Source organism: Macaca fascicularis, chromosome X (genome assembly GCF_037993035.2).
Source record: "Macaca fascicularis isolate 582-1 chromosome X, T2T-MFA8v1.1".
In the NCBI taxonomy this organism is placed as follows: domain Eukaryota; kingdom Metazoa; phylum Chordata; class Mammalia; order Primates; family Cercopithecidae; genus Macaca; species Macaca fascicularis.
Genome location: NC_088395.1, coordinates 48,936,310 through 48,955,782, shown reverse-complemented (window position 1 = coordinate 48,955,782; position 19,473 = coordinate 48,936,310). Strand labels below are relative to the sequence as shown.

Here is a 19,473-nt window from a genome sequence, read left to right as displayed (position 1 = left end):
ATGCTTGCTTGCCTGCTGCCCATCTCCTGCTGTGTGGACCAGTTCCTAATAGGCCATGGACCGGTACCAGTCCATGGCCTGGGGATTGGGAACCCCTGCTGTAGAGGATTAGGGTAGTGGAGCTAATGCAAGGTAAGGACCAGGAGCCTCATGCAGCATCAGTAAATGCCACCCATATAGTGAGAAGGGGGGGTCCTGTATCAGGTGAGGCCATAGGTGCCTGTATAGGCTGAGGTCATGGCTTAAAATAAATGGTCAAGACAGGCATTCCTGCCATAAGGTCAGGAAGTGATTTTCTATACAAGTTTAAGACTGAGGTTCATGTTGAGAGTTGGATCATGGGTTCCTGTGGACTCTACGGGATAGGGTGTGAGATCACGGATTGTTGTGCAGGGCAACATCAGGGATCATTGTCACCAATGAAGGCAAGAGGTTCCACACACAGTTGGGGTTCTTGAAGAGGTTGAGGACAGGGATTTCTGTAAAGACAGAGCTGGGTTCATGGTTTACTACTCAGTTTATTGTGAGTGAGGTGTTTTTAAAATGCTACCTGGAGGACAGGACTGCAGCAGTGTGAGGACAAAGGTAGTCCTGTCTGAGGTCGATACAGGATTCATATAGGGAGACTGGGGCTTGTGTGGATGGTCAGGACAAGCGTTCCTGTCCAAGATGTGCAGGGGCTTCCTTACAGCTTAGTTCAGACATCTCCAGCTGGGGTTAGGCAGAGGTTCTTACTATCCAAGGGCTGGCATTCCTGTACAGGATCAGGATGGGTTTCCTGTCGATAATTAGATGAAGGGTTCCCCTAGAGCTTCAGAGCTAGTCTTCTGTACCAGGCTTGGAGAGCTATACTTATGGGGGTGAGGACCAGGGTTCCTGAACAAGGTGGGGCCAGGCATGTGTCCAGCACAGGTTCTGAGAGGGGTTTTTAGAGGATGGGGCCTCCTGCAGGGTGTGAGGGCTGGGCTTCTGAGGGGAGGCCAGACACATGTCTTTTATGGGATCAGGGCTGTTGTGGACAATGCCCACAATGAGCATAGACTCCTGTGATTCTGCAGCAGGCTACTCAGTGGAACTGGCATGCCCACTAGCTGATGGATGGGCTGGTGTTCTGTGGAGGACAACTGCTTACCTATAATATGGTCAGGACCTATGGGTCCCTGCAACCCCCGTATCCAGGGCTCTAGGGGAGAAGCCATAAAGAGCAGTTAAGTGTGGGCAACACTTATTTGCTGGGCTGGGTGTGTCACCCCATCCAAAATCTACTCTTTAAACTTGGTGGTCAGGGTAAGTTACTCATCAGTTCTGGGCCTCACTCTTCCATTAGTGAAATGAGTATGGGTATATTATCCTCAGAATATTTGTTTCAGGCACTAATGAGCTAAAGCAACTGGAGCCTCCAAGCCTGCTGCCCGACCCACAGTGAGCCCTCAGGAAAGGGTGCTGCTGCTGGCTGTGGGGAGTGACTGAGCACATGGACCCCAGGCCAGACTGCCCCACTGGGCCCCTTGCCACCGGCTGTGTGGCCTCCATTGAGCCACCTAAACAGTCTGCCTTAGGATGTCCCCTGACTCAGAGGATGCTCTTGTGTGTTTGTGAAATTGAGGAACAGACTCGCTGTGGGGAGAGCAGCTCACCCAGGTGAGTGGGAGTGTTGGGGAAGGGGTTGGCGCTGTGTGGAGTGCTCCACCTACTGAGGTTGAAACTACCTCCAGGGGCTGCTTTGTCCCCCTAATCTCCCCCTCTCATTCTCTGCCATTTCCCACAGGGCTGCAGGCCGAGCTGGGCTGAGCAAGATAAGACCCATCCGACAGGAAGACCCACAGACAACCCCACGCCCCAGCACTGGCCTCTGACCTTGCCAGCTACCATTCCAGCTCCACCCTTCTCCGCATTCCTTTCCTAAACGTGTCTTTTGTCCCTTGGAAGAGAGTCCCTAACTTACACCCTCTGAAACTCTGCCTGTTGAGACCTCAACAAACAAATGTACACAGAGCTGCTCACATTGTCGGCCACTCAGAGACACTGTGACATGGCACATGCCACACGTAATGCACACACATGCACACCCACGCCCATGCACAGGGACTTGCAGCAAAATATTGCCATTGCCAGACCCACGAACACATCCTGACACACACTTCTTGTTCAACATTCCAAGACTCTTTATCAGATTCTGTGCCCACCATGTATGCTGTCGTGCTGTCTCAAAGGTCCCCCAGCGTTGTGCCCAGCCGCACGACCACAGCCCTGCACACCTCCTTATCACCTGCTCCATCACACACACTTCCAGTGTGCTCATACAGTCACACGGCACCACCCCCAACGTCAGCAGGCCCTGCATGGCCTCTTACCATGACATATGGAACCACCTGGACATTTCACAAAAAGCTTCACATAGACTGTTCCAATCACACAACATAAACCTTGGTCACAAAGTGTCACATGTGCCGCCTCAGCCAGCCTCACATGGTCACACGTTGCAGGCAGGCACTGTCATCAGAAAGCCACAGGCATTGCTACACACTCCACCTGGCTCTACTGTCCAGCCACACACAGACACACCCCCAATTTCAGGACTTTGATGGTTTTATTTTACAAAAGCTTTGAAGGTTCAGGCCATGGGGTGCCTAGGGCCCAGAGACTTGGGTTGTCCAGACAGCTGGCTACAAGAGGAGGAGGACACCACCCCTCCTCTGGAGGCCGTGCTCTGTGCCCTCACGAGCTGAGCGGAGCCACCACAGTAGCGCTGGTGGTGGGGGGCATGGGGCCTGTGGGGAAGGAGCCTGTGGGTGAGCCCAGCAGGGGTCCAGGGAAAGGCATGAGGTGGCTAACAGGCCCTGACAGCACCACAGGGCCCAGGCCTTGGTAGAGATGGGCAGTACCTGGGGGGCCCAGTGTCAGGCCTGAAGTCACCTCCCCACAATTCCCGCTACCACTGCCCCCAGCCACCACCATAAAGCCACCAGCTGGTCCTTCGGCTGCTCCTGTGCCTCCCAGACTAGAGCCCCGTTTCTTTTTCCCTTTTCCAGATGCCTTGCGGTTTCGAGTCTGAATACCATCCTTCCGCATGGTCAGTGGCCGGTTCACCTGCCAAAAGGGAGGCTGCGGGTGTCCCCAACTCCAGACCTTTGCATCTCTGTGTCTCAACCAGGGACACCCTCTCTACCCCACTTCCTTCAGGGTAAGATAATTTTGGGGTGCAGAGATTGTCTTAAGGAATCCTGAGGTTGTGAGACCCTGAGCTTGGGAAAGCCTCCAAGGCTGATAGGAGCTGCCCAAGGTCTAGGACAGGGGGGTGGACATTAACTGATGCCTGGAAGTAGGGGAGAGGAGAGGAGGGAGGAGGGTGGAGGAGGAGGGAATGGAGAAGGAAGGAGGGAGGGTAATAACAGAGCAGGGGGAAAGTAGAAGAGATGAGGGAATGGGGAGGAAGGAGGGAAAGGAGGAAGGGGAAAGAAGAAAGAGGGTTGTGGGGAAAGAGAGAAGGTGGAACAGGAACAGAGTCCGGGGCAGTGTGGCATGAAGACAGGGAAAGCAGAGGGGTGGCTCCAAGGGGCAGGGTGTCACCTGGTGTAGCTTGTAGTAGAGGCCGCAGGCATTGCACACGGGGTCCCCGCTGGCATTTCTCCGCCACAGTGTCGTGGTGGTCGTCTGGCAGTTGGTGCACTGAGTACCTGCCCGTTTGCTGACAATCTAGGGGACAACAGGATGTGAGATCAGTGCCCTGGGGATGTGGAAGTGGGGGTAAGAGGCTCACAGGGGATGTCAGGAGGACCCAAGAAGTGAGGGTCAGGTTGAAGGCAGGGCTTTGTGTACAAGGTAATGCCTGAGGATTCTGTATGGGGCCAGTACAGGGGTTCCTGTCTGGTATAAGGTTCTTTTGTTCTGTATTCTATGGGAGACTACATTGGTGGTTCTCAGCTTTGGCTGTGTATCAGAATCACTTGGGGAGCTAAAATATCCTGATGCCCAGGCAGCACCCCAGTCCAATTCCATCAGCACATCTGGGAGAAGGGACCTGGGGTGATTCCAGTGTGAAGCCAAGGACGAAAACACTGGTGTACAGGGTGAGGACAAAGGTTTCTGTTTGAAGCCTATGAGGGTAGGTTGAGGATAGGAGCTTCTATAGATCTGGGTTCCTATACAGGGAAAGGGCAAGAGTTCTTATGTAGGGTGAGGGCAAGGATTTCCATACGGAATGAAATTTTCCTGTGTAGGATGAAGGCAAAGGTTTCCATGTGATATTGGGACAGGGGTTCCTGTACAGGGTGGCCTGCAGTAGCTTCCTGTAAGCATGAGAACAGCGTTCCTATACAATGAGAAGAGGTGGCTGCTTGTACAGGATGAGGACAGGGGTTCCTGTGTATATGGTGAAGCAGGTCTGTGGTCTTACCAGGCGCTTCTTGGGCCGGATGAGGGGCCTGTTCTGCCCATTCATCTTGTGATAGAGGCCGCAGGCATTGCATAGATAGTGGCCTGTCCTGTCCCTCCGCCACAGTGGAGTGGCTGTTGCTCCGCAGTTGACACACTCCCTGGCCTCTGGTGGGGTGAAGAGGAGAAGAGGGAGCTAGGCTTAGCTCAGCTTTACTTTGAGCCACCCTTCCCACCTCAACTTCCCTGTCCTTTTTTGAGTTCCTCACCACAGGGAGGCAGGGGCAGAGTTCCACGAAGCTTGGGAGAGGAATAAGCTGCTGAACTGAGGGGGCTCCCGGTGGGAGAAAAGAAGGTACTGGAAAAGTCAGGGCCCCCATAAGCACTATTGGGGATAGGGAGTGATGAAGGCAGTGCAGGCCCCAGGGTCAAGAGGTCTGGGCTCAGCCGCTCTGTCTTCAAAGTCTCCAGGAAGCTGGTGCTGCCTTTTCCATCTGGATCTTCCGCGGCCTGGGGAGGGGAGTCCTCGCGGGTGGGACACACAGTTGAGGCAGGGTAGAGCCCCGTCTTGCCGTAGGCCCAGCTGGCATATGGTGAGCCCCCTGGGATCCCCTCCATACAGTTGAGCAATGGGTACACCTGAAAGACTGTTGGGGGGCAGGTAGGGACAGAGGAAAGAAGAGGCAAAATCAGTCTAGGGTCAGCCCATGTCAGGGTGCAGTGGTTCCCGGCACCCCCAACATGGTGGCCAAGTTCCCAGCTTTTCCACAGGCTGCCAGAACAGCTGCTGGCCATTGGATGCTTCCTGGATCCTGACCCCCACTGGTCAGTGTGGCCTCTGCAATAACCTATGACCATTTCCAAGTGGGCTTTTGAGGATGACTGTTGGGATTTGGAGCTCCACAGATCACTCAACAACTAGGGCAACCACCACATACTTCCAATATTGCCTTTCAGTGTGGTCGCCCCAATGTGGCAGGTTGAGGAGCATTGGAATTCCCAGGTCTGCCCTTAACTAGGGAAAGTGGTCGGCACATCCATTTGAGAAGCTTCCAGCCTTTTCTGAGATATCCTCACAGTGGTACTCTGACCTAGCCAAGGATCTCCATGGCAACCCCAACAGCACTCAGCCAATGCCAAGACAGCCACCCAATGGAGTTACCTGGAGAGTGTCTGTAGGCCTCAGCGTCCCTGTAGTAGGCCAGCGCTGCAGCTGCAGCGGTGGCTGTGCTTGGGGCGGTGGAGGAAGCTGCTGCATCCAAGCCCTCAGGCCCAGAGGGGAAGAAAACCCCTGATTCTGGCGTGGAGGACACCAGAGCAGGATCCACAAACTGGGGGAGGGGCTCTGAGGTCCCCAGGGTCCCCAGGCCAGGGAACTCCATGGAGCCTCTGGGGGTTAACCTGCGAAGACAGAAGGGGTCCTCAGACACAGAAATCCTCTGTCCTTCACCTCCTTTCATCTGCTCCTCTTCCCTCCTTCCCCCTCCTCCCACTCCATCACCTCAGTTTCCATATTCCTCCTTCCCACCTCCCATTCCCCTCCTCCTCCTCACCTTAGTCTCCCTTCTCCTTCCCCTTCTTCTCTTCCTCCCTCTCCTCTCTTTCCTCCTGCATCTCCCCCTTCCACTCCTGTGTGCCCCTCCTTTCATCTTCCTCCTCATTCTCCCTATCTTGCCCCGTTTGTCTTTCCTCTCCTCCCTCCTCTCGCTCTTCCTCCACTTTCATCTGCTCCTACCTCTCCCTTCTTCCTTCCATTCTCTTCCTCCCCCTCTTCCCTTTTCCCCCTCTTTCTCCCATCTCTCTTCTTCCCATCTCTTCTTTGTCCCCCTCTTCCCCACTTCCTTCTCTTTCCACTCTTTTCTCATTCTCCTCTCCTACTTCCTTTTTCTTCTCTACCTTCTTCTTTTCCTCATTGACCTCCTCCTTTTCCTTTCCTGTTTCCCCTCTTCCTTGTCCTCCTCTTTTTGTCTTCATTCTCCTTTTATATCTTCCTCACACACCTTATCTCCCTCTCCCCCATCCGCACACACCACTTTTTTTTTTTGAGGCAGGGTCTCCTCTGTTGCCAGGCTGGAGTGCAGTGGCATGATCTCGGCTCACTACACCCACTGCCTCCCAGACGCAAGTGATCCTCCTGTCTCAGCCTCCTGAGTAACTGGAACTACAGGTGTATGTCACCACGCCTGGCTAGTTTTTGTTTTTTTTTGTAGAGATGCGGTATAACTATGTTGCCCAGGCTGGTCTTGAACTCCTGGCCTCAAGTGATCTTTCCACCTCAGCCTCCCAAAGTACTGGGATTACAGGTATGAGTCACCATGTTCGGCCTCTCTTCACCTGTCTACATCTACTCTCCACTCCTTTCTCCTACTATTCATTTTCTCCTCCCCTCCATTTTCTTCATCCTTCTCCTCTCTCCCTTTTCTGTTCATCTTTTTCTCCCTTTCCCCATCTCCTCTCCTCCCCTCCTCCACTTCCTCTTATTCTCCCCATCCCCCCATCCTTTCTTCCCTCCCCCTCTAGAAGAGTCTGGGTGAAGGTGGGATGGGGTGCAGGACCAGAGTCCCTTGAGCCTCTTGGTCACTTCCCCCAGGACTTTGGGGTTCACCATCCTCTGCTCCCCAACTTCATCCCTATCTATTGTATCTTGCCCTCTAACTTTCTCAGAAACCCCATGGTTTCCGGGCTTGACTCCCTCCTCCCTCCACCTCCGTTGCATCTACAGACAGAAGGCCCCCTTAGTTCCTCCGTACTTCTTGGTGTGGGGGGGTCAGTACCCCCCACTGCTTATCTCTGCCTTCCCCGCCCAACTTTTGAAATCACCCCAAGGCCACTGACTTCCTCTGAAGAGGGTGACAGGTGGGAGGTACCTCTACCGGTACCCTTTCCCCTTGGGAGGCCCACCATAGTTCTGCTTTCAGGCTCTTTCAGTTCCCAGGCCTCAGTTTCCCCATCTGCTGTATTGGGGGTGGTGATGGGCTGCAGCTGAGCTGAGACTTGTGGGATGGCCCTTTGCCTCTATTTTGCCTTGTGTGTGTCTCTGTCATCTAGCTCTCCACCTCTCTGTCCCCCAGGGCTCTTTCCCCTGACTCTGTTTCCTCTCAAGTCTGACTCTGTAGCTCCCCCAGCTTTCTGTGTTTCTATGATATAGCTTGTCTTGTCTTCTCCTTTTGTGCTTTTTTTTTTTTTAAGACAGAACCTCACTCTGTCACCCAGGCTGGCGTGCAGTGGTGCGATCTTGGCTCACTGCAACCTCAGCCTCCCAGGTTCAAGTGATTCTCATGCCTCAGCCTCCCTAGTAGCTGGGATTACAGGCACGTGCCACCACACCCAGCTAATTTTTGTATTTTTAGTAGAGATGGGGTTTTGCCATGTTGGCCAGGCTGATCTTGAACTCCTGACCTCAAGTGATCTGCCCACCTTGGCCTCCCAAAGTGCTGAGATTATAGGCGTGAGCCACCGCGCCTGGCCTCTTTCTGTGCTTTTATAAATGTTTGATGATTTTCTGTCTTGTTTTCTGTCTTTCCATGTTTCTCTCTCTGGCTCTCTCTGTTACTCTTGCTTTCTCCCTTTCCTCTATCTCTCTGAACATCTCTGCATGTCTCCCATTCTTCCCGCTTGTTTGTCTCTTCCCTCTGTTTCCCTCTCTTTGGGTCCTCTGACCTTATGTCCATGTGCCTCGTAGTAGTCTCATACCCCTAACCGTACCCAGCCACATGCAGCTCGGGATAAGGAGCCTGGAATGCTGGCCCTGGCCCTACTGTGCTGGCCTGCTCTGTTTCTGTGTCTGTAGGGTGGAGTGACAGGGCTAGACTAGAAGGCTGTCTTCAAACTGCCCTTCACCCCTGCTTACATGACCCATGGTATAGACAGGCTAAGGGGCAGGCCCAGGCTTGGGGATTGTGCTAGGAAAGTGATGGGCCACAAGTGTGCCCACCACCAACACCTTCACAGCCCCAGGGTGCCTGCTGTTGCTCTCTGAAGAGAGTGTCTTGCTTCCCCATCTTGGTCTCTATCTCTTTCCTCTCTGTCTCTAATTCTGTGTTAGTCTCTGTCTCTTCACAGTGCTACCTGCGGGTATCTCTGCATTTCTATCTCCTTTTCTGCTCCTGGGTCTTTTTTTCTTTTTCTCCGGCCGTTTGTCTGTCTCTGTCTCTTACTCATTAAGTTTCTCTCTCTCTGTTTTTCCTTTCTCTTTCTGTCTCTTTTGTCTCTTGCTCTTTGTCTCTGTGTCTCTGTCTCTCTCTTCCCATCTCTCCCTCTGTTTCTCCTTCCCGTCCCTGTCTCATTGTGTGTCTCCTGCTCTCTTTCTTTCACCTACTATTCCCTCATCCCCTCAACCCCACCTTACACACCATGATCTCCCTCTAGCCCCACTGCCCCCAACCCCTGCACTTCACACCTTGGTGAGTCCAGGGCTGCCCACCCCTCCCATGGCAGGGGCCCAGCCCCCTCACCCCCAGTTATCACTCTCCGGACAGAGATAAAGTTTATCTCGAGGCTGGGGGATATGAAAGCTCCTTATCAGCTGCCCCACTAGAGTAAGTGTTGCCCCAACGGTGGCAGCAGGCAGCAGCCGGCACCCTCCACTCTCCCTCGGCCCCAGCCCCTCACCCCAGGTAACATTCCAATCTTAGCCCTCAAGGGAGGGTCTCACGGGGCTGAAGGGAGCAGATATAAGGTCTAGGGAGCAGATACGGGGCTTGGGGGGAGATAGAGGTGGAGTTTGAGGGTCAGATATGGGGTTAAGTCAGAGAGAGGTTTGGGGTGTAGCCATGGAGTTTGGGGGAAGGCAGATATGGGGGTTTATGGAGCAGAGACAAGCTTGGAAGTTCAGCGACACATTTTGGGCTCAGGAATAGGTTGTGAAAACAGACGAGGTTGGGGGATCAGAGGCGAAGTTTGAGAGTCAGAAATAAAGTTGAGGAGTAGTGTGGGAGTCAGATTCTGAGGGTCGTAGAAAAATCTGGGGAGTTCAAGGGTTTTTCTGGAGGAGAGATGGAGTTTAGGAGTGAAAGATCTGTTTGGAGACAGAAATGTGGCTAGTGATTAAAGGGGAGTTTGAGAAGCCAAGATAGAATTGGAGTAGAGAAAGACTTGGAGCTGGAGAGATTCAGGGAGACAAAGAGATGTGTTTTAGGGCTGAGATAGGGTTTTGGGAAGGCAGACATGAGGGTTCATGCGGCAGAACAGATTTTGGGGAGTCGACTTGGTATTTGGAGTGACAAAGATATTTTACTGAGTAGGCAGGGAGTTGGGAGAGAGAAATGGTTTGGGGAGATCAGAGAGAAGTCATTGGGAACAAAGAGTGGGTTTGAGAGGGAGAGATGGGGTAAGAGGATGGAGCTAGGGTTTGGCAGATCAGAGACAGGTTTGGGGGCTCAGAGAGAGTGGGGCAAAGACAAGGTGTTATAGAGCGGATAAGGGGTTTGGGAGCAGAAAAGTGAGGTTTGGAGGAGAAGTCAGGGAGACAGAGACAAGTGTGGGTGAGTGGAAATCAGATATGGGACAGGGAAAGGATTTCAGGGGATAAAGTCATGTTTTGAGAGGCAGAGTTAGTGTTTAGGGGAGACAGACCTAGGGGTATAGGGAGCAAAGTGAAAGGATCCAGAGGATATAGATATCTTGGACGGAATGGATGGGAGGGCAGAAAGAGGTGGGGTTTAGGGGGTAGATTTGGGGTAGAAATGGGAGTTGGAAAGACAGATGGGTCTGAGGAGCTGTAAAGGGATTCAGGGCTGGCTGACACTTTGGGGACCAGCCGTGGGTTGGGGAGCCTGGAGCAAGCTGAGGGGTGGGTAGCCATAAAGGTAGAGGTAGCAGGCCCAGGGTTGCCTTGGTGGGAGCTCAGTGGGGGCTGAGACTGACCTGGGCTGGTTGTTGCAGAGGGTTCAGCCGCCTTGGGGATGTGGCAAGCTCAGTGTGATCCCAGGGGGTGTCCTGGCTGGCCTTGGCCTTTGAGGCTCCCTTCCTCCCTCCCTCCCTCCCTCCCTTCTCCCTCCTCCCTCCTCCCCAGGGAGTGGCTGGTGCCCCAGTGGGTGGGGCGGTCCAGGGGAGGGGCCGGGTCCCATGCTTGTGGGGCACCTCTTGGGCACTGGAGGCCCTCTTCTACCCTCCCTGCCCACGCTGGGGATTCTTGAACCCCGCTCAACTTAGGCTCCCAGGGACTGTAGTGTCCAGACAAGCAAAATAGGCTGAAACCAAGATAAATGAAAATAGCAGATATGGTTTCATGACTTCACTGGGCTTTTCAGAGAGTAAAGCCCTTAAGGTGTGCGGGGCCGGTGTGGGCTAGACTCCTATGTATGTGCGTCTTCCTGGCTGCAGGGAGAGAAGGGATGTGGCTGTACCCATTTTGCAGGTGAGAAGAGTGAGGCTCAGAGAGGTTCTGCTGGATTTGAACTAGAGCCTGTGGGATACCTTGATGACCCAGGCTAAGCCTGCAGGCCAGGCCAGTGCTGGCGGGAGTCAGGGGCATACTCACTGAGCGCCCCACTGGGGCTTACGCCAGCTCCAGCCTGCCCTGGGGCAACAGATAAGTCTTATCAGATGTAGGCGACTGTGGCTGTTGGCGCCGCAGTAACAGGCTGTCTTGGGGTGAGGGTGTGGGGGTAGGAACACCCAGGGACAGCGGCCTCAACTTCTCCCCCACCATGCTGCCTTGGAGGCGGGAAACTGAGGTGGGAGTCAGGGATGATTCCTCGAGGAGTGAGATAGGGTAGGGAAGGATAGGGATAGAGTGGGAGAGACAGAGGCAGAGAGACAGACAAAAACAGAGATAGGTGGAGAGAGATGGAAATGGAGAGAAAGAGAGTGACAGAGATAAATAGAGAAGGAGACAGACGTGGAAGGAGGCAGAGAGAGGGCACAAAAGGAAAGGAGAAACAAAGAGGGCGAGACATCCGGGGAGAACCAGAGACCATTAAAGACAGATAGAGGCAAAGAGAGAATGAGAGACAGAGATGGACAGAAGCGACAGACAAAACCTGAAAGGGAAAGAGGCCAAAGACACAAGTGGAGAACTGAGAAGGGAGACAGAGACAGAGGGATATTCAGAGACAGACTCAGAGGAAGGTCATTAGACCTCCGGTGGCAGACTGGATCACACCCTTGGCATGTGGTGCCCACACAAGTGGGATGGGGGGATGTGAATTGATGTAGCTTGTGACTCTGCCCTCAGCCCTCAGCAAGGGACAACCAGAATGTGGCTAGACCTCTGCACCCCAGTCCCCACACTCCTGCCCTGCTCCACCTCCTCCAAATATTAATGACAACAACCACAGTGTCTCATAGACCTGTACCTAACCTGAGCACTTTTTCCACATGAAAGCATCTGACACACATGCACACATGGGACAAGGAGCTGTCCTGCCCACCTAGTCTACAGATGGTGAGACTGAGACCTACAAAGGGCAGAGGGCAAGGATGGAGCCCCAGGTCAGTGGGGTCGACTTGCCCACTGGCCGACCCTGGAGGGATCTTACCATTCTTTTTTTTTTTTTTTTTTTTTTTTTTTTTTGAGACGGAGTCTCGCTCTGTCGCCCAGGCTGGAGTGCAGTGGCCAGATCTCAGCTCACTACAAGCTCCGCCTCCCGGGTTTACGCCATTCTCCTGCCTCAGCCTCCCGAGTAGCTGGGACTACAGGCGCCCGCCACCTCGCCCGGCTGGTTTTTTGTACTTTTTAGTAGAGACGGGGTTTCACCGTGTTAGCCAGGATGGTCTCGATCTCCTGACCTCGTGATCCGCCCATCTCGGCCTCCCAAAGTGCTGGGATTACAGGCTTGAGCCACCGCGCCCGGCCGATCTTACCATTCTTTTCTCACTCCTCTGAACCTCAGTGTCCTCATATGCAAAATGAGAGATTTGAGGAGGAAAGAGAGCAAGCCCATGAACTCCTATTTATTGAGCTCCTGCTGGTGTGCCACACCCCGTGCTGAGCCCACATCAGTAATAAGGAGAATGACTACAAAGACTCCTCTGACTTAAGTGGCAGTGGTTTCAGGAGATGGACTCTAGAGCCAGCTCATCCTCGTTCAGAGACTGCCCTAAACACTAACGGATTGGGTGACCTTGGGAGAGTTACCATCCCCTCTGGAATTTAGCTCCTCATCTGTAAAAATGGGGTAATAATATACCCCAATAAGCCACTCCATGCAGTGACTGGGGAGACTAAATGAGTTTTAACCCATGTTACATGATTTTAGCTTACTTGAATCTGAAATCTCAATAAATATTAAGTATCCTTATTTATTGAGTACCTACTGTATACAGGGGAGAGTACACAGCCCTTTCTAACCCTACAACTACTTATAGTACTAATGCTAATAATATGCTGACACCAAGAGTAATACCAATATTAATTGTAATATTAATACACTAAAACTAATTTTATTTCTTTAAATTTATGATTGACACATAATAGTTGTACATATATATGGGGTAAAACATGATGTTCTGATACATGTATACATTGTGTAGTGATCAAATCAAGGTAATTAGCATATTCATCGCCTTAAACATTCATCTTTTCTTTGTGATGAGAACGTTCAAAAACGCCTCTTTTAGCTATTTTGAAATGCACATTTATCGTTGACTCTAGTCATTGTACTATGCATTAGAACACCAGAACTTATGCCTTCTATCTAACTGTAGCTTTGTACCCATTGACAGCCTCTCCCCATCCCTCCCTGCCTCCTACCCTCCCATCTGCCGGTAACCACTATTCTACTCTCAACTTCTATGAGGACATACTAATTTTCATAGTAATACTCATCTAATGCTAATACTAATTTTAATCTAACAGTAATACTATTATTAATACTAATTCTAAAACTATTCTAATTCTAACAACAATAGTGATAATGATACATACTAAATCTTTTTGGAGGACAGTGTCTGACTATGTCACGCAGGCTGGAATGCAGTGATGATCTCAGCTCACCGCAGTCTCCACCTCCTGGGCTCAAGCGATCCTCCCACCTCAACCTCCTGAGTAGCTGGGACTTCAGGTGCATGCCACCACACCCAGCAAAAATTTTTTTTTTCAGTAGAGATGAGGTCTCGCTATGCTGCCCAGGCTTGTTTAATTCTGATATTAATGCTAGCATTAATAGACTAATAATTACAGCAGCAGCATTATTTGCTGAGTGACCCCAGGCACTGTGCTAAGCTCACTCCACCCATAATTCTATCACATTCTTACCAGCTCCTTGTGGTGCAAGTGTGTATAATTGCCCTCACCTCCAGACTGGGTCTACATAGGTGTATGGAAATGAAGATGTTCCTCCAGGGCCCTGGGTTCTTGTCTCAACTCTGACACTGATTTGCTGTGTGATTCCTGGGCCAGACACCCTCTGAGGCTCAGTTTCTTCATCTGGAAAACGGGTACAGTCATAGCCCCCGACATGTATAGGAACCACTCAGCACAGGGCCTGCTGGCACACCATAAATGGTGTGCTCTGTAAATGGGAATTCTCATTATCATTATTATTATTAGAAGCAGTGGTCGCAACATAGGGAAATCTGTCCTCACAGGGAATGGCAGGCTGGAGGCATGTCTAAGAGCTAAGACAAAGATTAGGCTGCTGGACTCACCCCATTTCTTCATTTCTGGAGAGCACAAAGGGCTCAGGAAGAGAAACCAAGGGTGAGGAGTGGGGCACCCCAGAGCCCTGCCTCCAGCAAGAGCTGGAAACCCCAAGGCTGTGAGGCCAGGCCTCACCCCATTCCCTCCCCCATCCTCGTGGAGGGGGCGCGGGCTCAGAAGTCTGCGGCGACAGTTCAGCCGGCAAGGAGGCAGCTGGGAGTGGGCAGATAAGGGAATCGGCAGGGCCAGATCAGGCTTTGGGGGAGACGAGGGCGGGGGTGGGGGTGGGGTGTCCTGGCCGCGCATCTTCTCCGTCAGGCCTAAGTTTGAGACTCATCTTCAATGTCCTCTCTTCTCGGAAGCCTTCCCTGACTGGCTCACTCCCTCCTGGCATCTTTTGGGGTTCTAGGGCCCCTGCTTGGTCCAGGCCCCATGGCATTTGTACTGTTTGTGCCTCTTTGTACTGTGGAGCTCACCAGGGTGGGGACAGAGCCTGACAGACTGTGGTGTCAAAAGCACCAAGGCAAATGTCAACCAAAGCCTGGCTAAGGAGTCAAGCATTTGCCCTCAGAACCAAACTGTTGGTTGATTTTTTTAAAAAAACCGAAAGTATAAAGGGTGCTGTAACAAGCATCTGCTTTTGTCAAACATTAATATTTTGCCTTATTGACTTCAGATTGTTTTTAAAAGATATGTGATATTACAGATGCTCTTGTACTGATTCCATTTCCTTCCCTCCTTCTACTGCCTTGAGCTTGGTGTTTATCTTCCTCATGAGTATTTTTACTCCATCGCTCCATATGTTGGTACCCATAAACACCATATGATGCCCAGGGTTTTTGTTGGCCTGTTTTTGCACTTCATGGAAATGGAAGCACATCATACAGTATGTACTGCTTTTGCTCAGCATAATGTCTGTGACGTTCTGCCACGTTGTCGTGTGTATCAATAGTTCATTCCTTTTTTTCTTTTTCTGTTTATTGAGACGTAATTCATATACCATAAAATTCACTCTTAACTATAAAATTCACTCTTAAAATGTATAGTAAAGCGATTAGTATATTCACGAGGTTGTGTAACTATCCACTACCTAATTCAAGAACATTTTCGTCACCCCCAAAAGGAACTCTGTATCTATTAACATTCACCCTCCCATTCCATTTCCCTCTCCTCCCATCCCCGGGCCATCGCAAATCTCTTTGTCTCTATGAATTTGTCTGTTTTGGACATTTCATATAAATGTATTCATATAATATGTGGCTTTTTGTAACTGCCTTCTTTTACTTCACATAGATTTTTTAAGGTTCATTCATGTTGTAGCATGTATCAGTACTTCATTTTCATGACTGAATAATATTCCACTGTATGAAAATACCTACTACATTATAGCTAGGATATGGTGGCTCACGCCTGTAATCTCAGCACTTTGCGAGGTTGAGGTGGGTGGACTGCTTGAGCCCAGGAGTTCGAGACCAGCCTGGGCAGCATAGCCAGAACACGTGTCTACAAAAAAGATTAGCCGGGTGTGGTGATGCATGCCTATGGTCCCAGCTACTTGGGAGGCTCAGGTGGGAGGATCAGCAAGTTGAGGCTGCAGTGAGCCATGATTGCACCACTGCCCTCCAGCCTGGGCAACAGAGTGACACCCTGTCTCAAAAGGTAAAAGGGAAAAAAGAAATACCACATTATGCTTATCCATTCACCCATTGATGGACTCTTGGCTATCATGAATAATGCTGCTATAAACATTCATGTGAAAGTTTTTATGTGGACATATGTTTTTCGTTTTCTTGGGTATATAACTAGGAATGGAATTGCGGGGTGATATGGTAATTCTATGTTTAACTTTCTGAGGAACTGCAAGTGTTCTCCACAGCTACTGTACGGGGGTTCAAATTTAAATTTAACCACATTCTCTCCAACACTTGTTTTTCTTTTCTTTTCTTTTCTTTTCTTTTCTCTTCTCTTCTCTTCTCTTCTCTTTCTCTTTCTCTTTCTCTTTCTCTCTCTTTCTTTCTTTTTGGCAGGGTCTCACTCTGTTGCCCAGGCTGGAGTGTAGTGGCATGATCTCAGCTCACTGCAGCCTCAACCTCCTGGGTTCAAGTGATCCTCCCACCTCAGCCTCCTGAGTAGCCAGGACTACAGGTGCATGCCATCACACCCAGCTAAATTTTTGTAATTTTTTTGTAGAGGTGGAGTTTTCGCCATGTTGTTTATGCTAGTCTCAAACTACTGGGCTCAAGCAATCTCTCCGCCTTGGCCTTGCAAAGTGCTGGAATTACAGGCTACCACACCTGGCCTCCAACACTTTTTATTGTCCCTCTTTTGATTCTAGCCATCCTACTGGGTGTGAAGTGGTATCTCGTTATGGTTTTGATTTGCATTTCCCTGTGATCACTGATATTGAGCATCTTTTCATAAACTTGTTGGTCATTTATCTTCTTCTTCTTCTTTTTTTCTTTTTTTGAGATGTGGTCTCGCTCTGTCACCCAGGCTGGAGTGCAGTGGCATGATGTTGGCTCACTGCAGCCTCCACCTCCCAGGTTCAAGCGATTATCCTGCCTCAGTCTCCTGAGTAGCTGGGATTACAGGCGCCCGCCACCATGCTTGGCTAATTTTTGTATTATTAGGAGAGATGGGGTTTCACTATATTGGCCAGGCCGGTCTTGAACTCCTGACCACAAGTGATCCATCTGCTTCAGCCTCCCAAAATGCTGGGATTACAGGCATGAGCCACTGTGCCCGGCTCATTTATCTTCTTTGGAGAAGTGTTTATTTAAATCCTTTGCCCACTTTGAATTGGGTTATTTGTCCTTTCATTGTTGAGTAGTAAGAGTTCTTTATGTTCTCTGGATACTATACTCTTTTTAGATATGTGATTTTCAAATATTGTCTTCTATAGGTTGTCTTTTCACTTTTTTTTTTTTTTTTGAAACAGAGTCTCACTTTGTCGCCCAGGCTGGAGTACAGTGGGGGTGAACGTGGCTCACTGAGGCCTTGACCTCCCAGGCTCAAGTGATCCTCCTGCCTCAGTCCCCCAAGTAACTGGGACTACAGGTGCATGCCACCATTCCTGGCTAATTTTTGTACTTTTTGCAGAGACAAGGTTTCACCTTGTTGCCCTGGCTGGTCTTGAACACCTGAGTTCAAGCAGTCCACTCACTTCAGCCTCACAAAGTGGTGAGATTACAGGCGTGAGCCACTGCGTCCGGCCAGAAAGCTTATAGTTTTGATGAACTCCAATGTATCTATTTTTTCGTTGGCTGCTTATGCTTTACATGTCATGCCTAAAAACCATTGCCTAATCCAAGGTCACAAAGACTTATGCCTGTTTTCTTCTAAAGTAGCAGTCCCTAACCTTTTTTGGCACCAGGGACTGGTTTCGTGGAAGACAGTTTTTTTCCACAGAAGTGGGGATGTTTTCAGGATGATTCAAGCGCATTATATTAGAGTCTCATAAGGAGCGCACAACTAGATCCCTCGCATGCACAGTTCACAATAGGGTTTCAGCTCCTAAGAGAATCCAACGCTGCAGCTGATTTGACAGGAGGCAGGGCTCAGCTTCATGAATGGCAGCAAGCTACAGCTCACCTCCTGCTGTGTGGCCTAGTTTCTAAGACACCACAGATGGGTCTGTGGCCTGGGAGTTGGGGACCCCCATTCTAAAAGTTTTATGGTTTTAGCTCTTATATTTAGGTATTTGATCTGTTTTGAGTTGTTTTTTGTATATGGTATGAGGAAGGGGTCCCACTTTATTCTTTTGCATGTGGATACTCAGCTGTCTCAGCACCATTTGTTGAAAGGAGCATTCTTTCCCCATTGAATGGTCTTGGTACACTTGTCAAAAATCAATTGCTGGCTGGACACAGTGGCTAACACCTGTAATCCCAGCATTTTGGGAGGCTAAGGTGGGAGGATCACTTGAACCCAGGAGTTCAGTCTGTCCAACACAGTGAGACCCTGTCTCTACAAAAAGTTTTTAAAAAATTAGCTGAGCATGATGGTGCATGCTTGTAGTCCCAGCTACTTGGGAGGCTGAGGTGGGAGGATCACTTAGCCCAGGAGTTTGAGGCTGCAGTGAGCTGTGTTTGTGACTGGGCAACAGAGCAAGTCCCTGTCTCAAAAAAATCAGTTGCCTATAATGTATGAATTTATTTCTGGACTTTCAATTCTATTTCATTAATTTATATGTATGTTTTAATGCCAGTAGCACATGGTCTTGATTACTGTAGCTATATAGTAAGTTTTTAAACTGGGAGGTGCAAGTCCTCCAACTTTGTTTTTCTTTTTCAAGATTGTTGTATTTTGGGCCCCTAGCACTCCCATGTGAATCAGCTTGTCAGTTCTGCAAAGAAGCAAGCTGGGATTCTGATAGGGATTGCATCAAGCCTATAGATCAATTGGGGGAGTATTGCCATCTTAACACTATAAAGTCTTCCAGTCCACGAACATGTGATGTCTTTCCATTTATTTAGGTCTTCTTTAAGTTCTTTCAATAATATTTTATAGTTTTCAGTGTGTAAATCTTGCCCTTCTTTCATTCATTTTATTACTAAGTATTTTATTCATTTTGAAGCTATTGTAAATGGAATAGTTTCTTAATTTCACTTTTGGATTGTTAATTGCTAGCATATATGGTTAAGCTTTGTATGATCTTGAATCATACAAAATCTCATATCCTGCAACCTTGCTCTAATGGTTATGCACTAATGGTGCTCTAATGGTTTTGTTGTGGATTCTTTAATATTTTCTATGTATAAAATCATGTCATCTGCATAGAGGGATAGTTTTACTTCTTCCTTTCCAATATGGATACCTTTTATTTCTTTTTGTTGCCTAATTGCCCCAGCTAGAGCATCCAGTACAATGTTGAAAAGATGTGGTGAGAAGGGGAATCCTTGTGTTGTTACTTTCCAACTTTCAGCATTAAGTATGATGTTAGCTGTGGGTTTTTTGTGGGTGTCCTTTATCAGGTTGAGGAAGTTCTCTTCTATTCCTAGTTTGTTGAGTGTTTTTATCATGAAGGAGTGTTGAATTTTGTCAAACGTTTTTTCTGCATCTCCTGAAAAGATCATGTAGTGTTTGTTCTTTATTATATTAATATAATGCATTATATTGATTGATTTCCATTAGTTGACCAAACTTTGCATTCTTAGGATAAATCCCACTTGGCTGTGGTGTATAATCCTTTTATATGTTGCTGGATTCTACTTACTTGTATTTTATTGAGGATTTTTGCATCTATACTTATAAGAGATATTGGTCTGTAGTTTTCTTGTGATGTCTTTGTCTAGTTTTCTCATCAGAGTAATGCTGGCCTCATAAGTTCGTTCCCTTTTATTGAAAGTAATATTCCATGGAACGGATATACCACATTTTGTTTAACCATTCATCTGTTGATGAACATTTGCATTGTTTCTAGTTTCTTTCCCTATTATAACAAATCTGCAATTTATAAACTCATATTCCTCTCTCTCTGCACAACTGTGAAGGAGTTTCTCAGGGGAGGAGGGAGG

At 49.4% G+C, this 19,473-nt stretch overlaps 1 protein-coding gene across 1 annotated transcript; it reads right to left on the bottom strand.

Annotated features, from left to right (window-relative positions):
* Positions 1-2,571: 2,571 nt before the first annotated feature.
* On the bottom strand, positions 2,572-10,301 carry GATA1 (GATA binding protein 1). Its single transcript, XM_005593489.4, has 6 exons — positions 10,240-10,301; positions 5,537-5,775; positions 4,644-5,021; positions 4,397-4,542; positions 3,571-3,696; positions 2,572-3,090 (listed from the first exon to the last, which is right to left on the bottom strand). The coding sequence occupies exons 2-6, from the start codon at positions 5,754-5,756 to the stop codon at positions 2,719-2,721; spliced, it is 1,242 nt and encodes a 413-aa protein (XP_005593546.1). The 5' UTR covers positions 5,757-5,775; positions 10,240-10,301; the 3' UTR covers positions 2,572-2,718.
* Between the last annotated feature and the right edge of the window lie 9,172 nt (positions 10,302-19,473).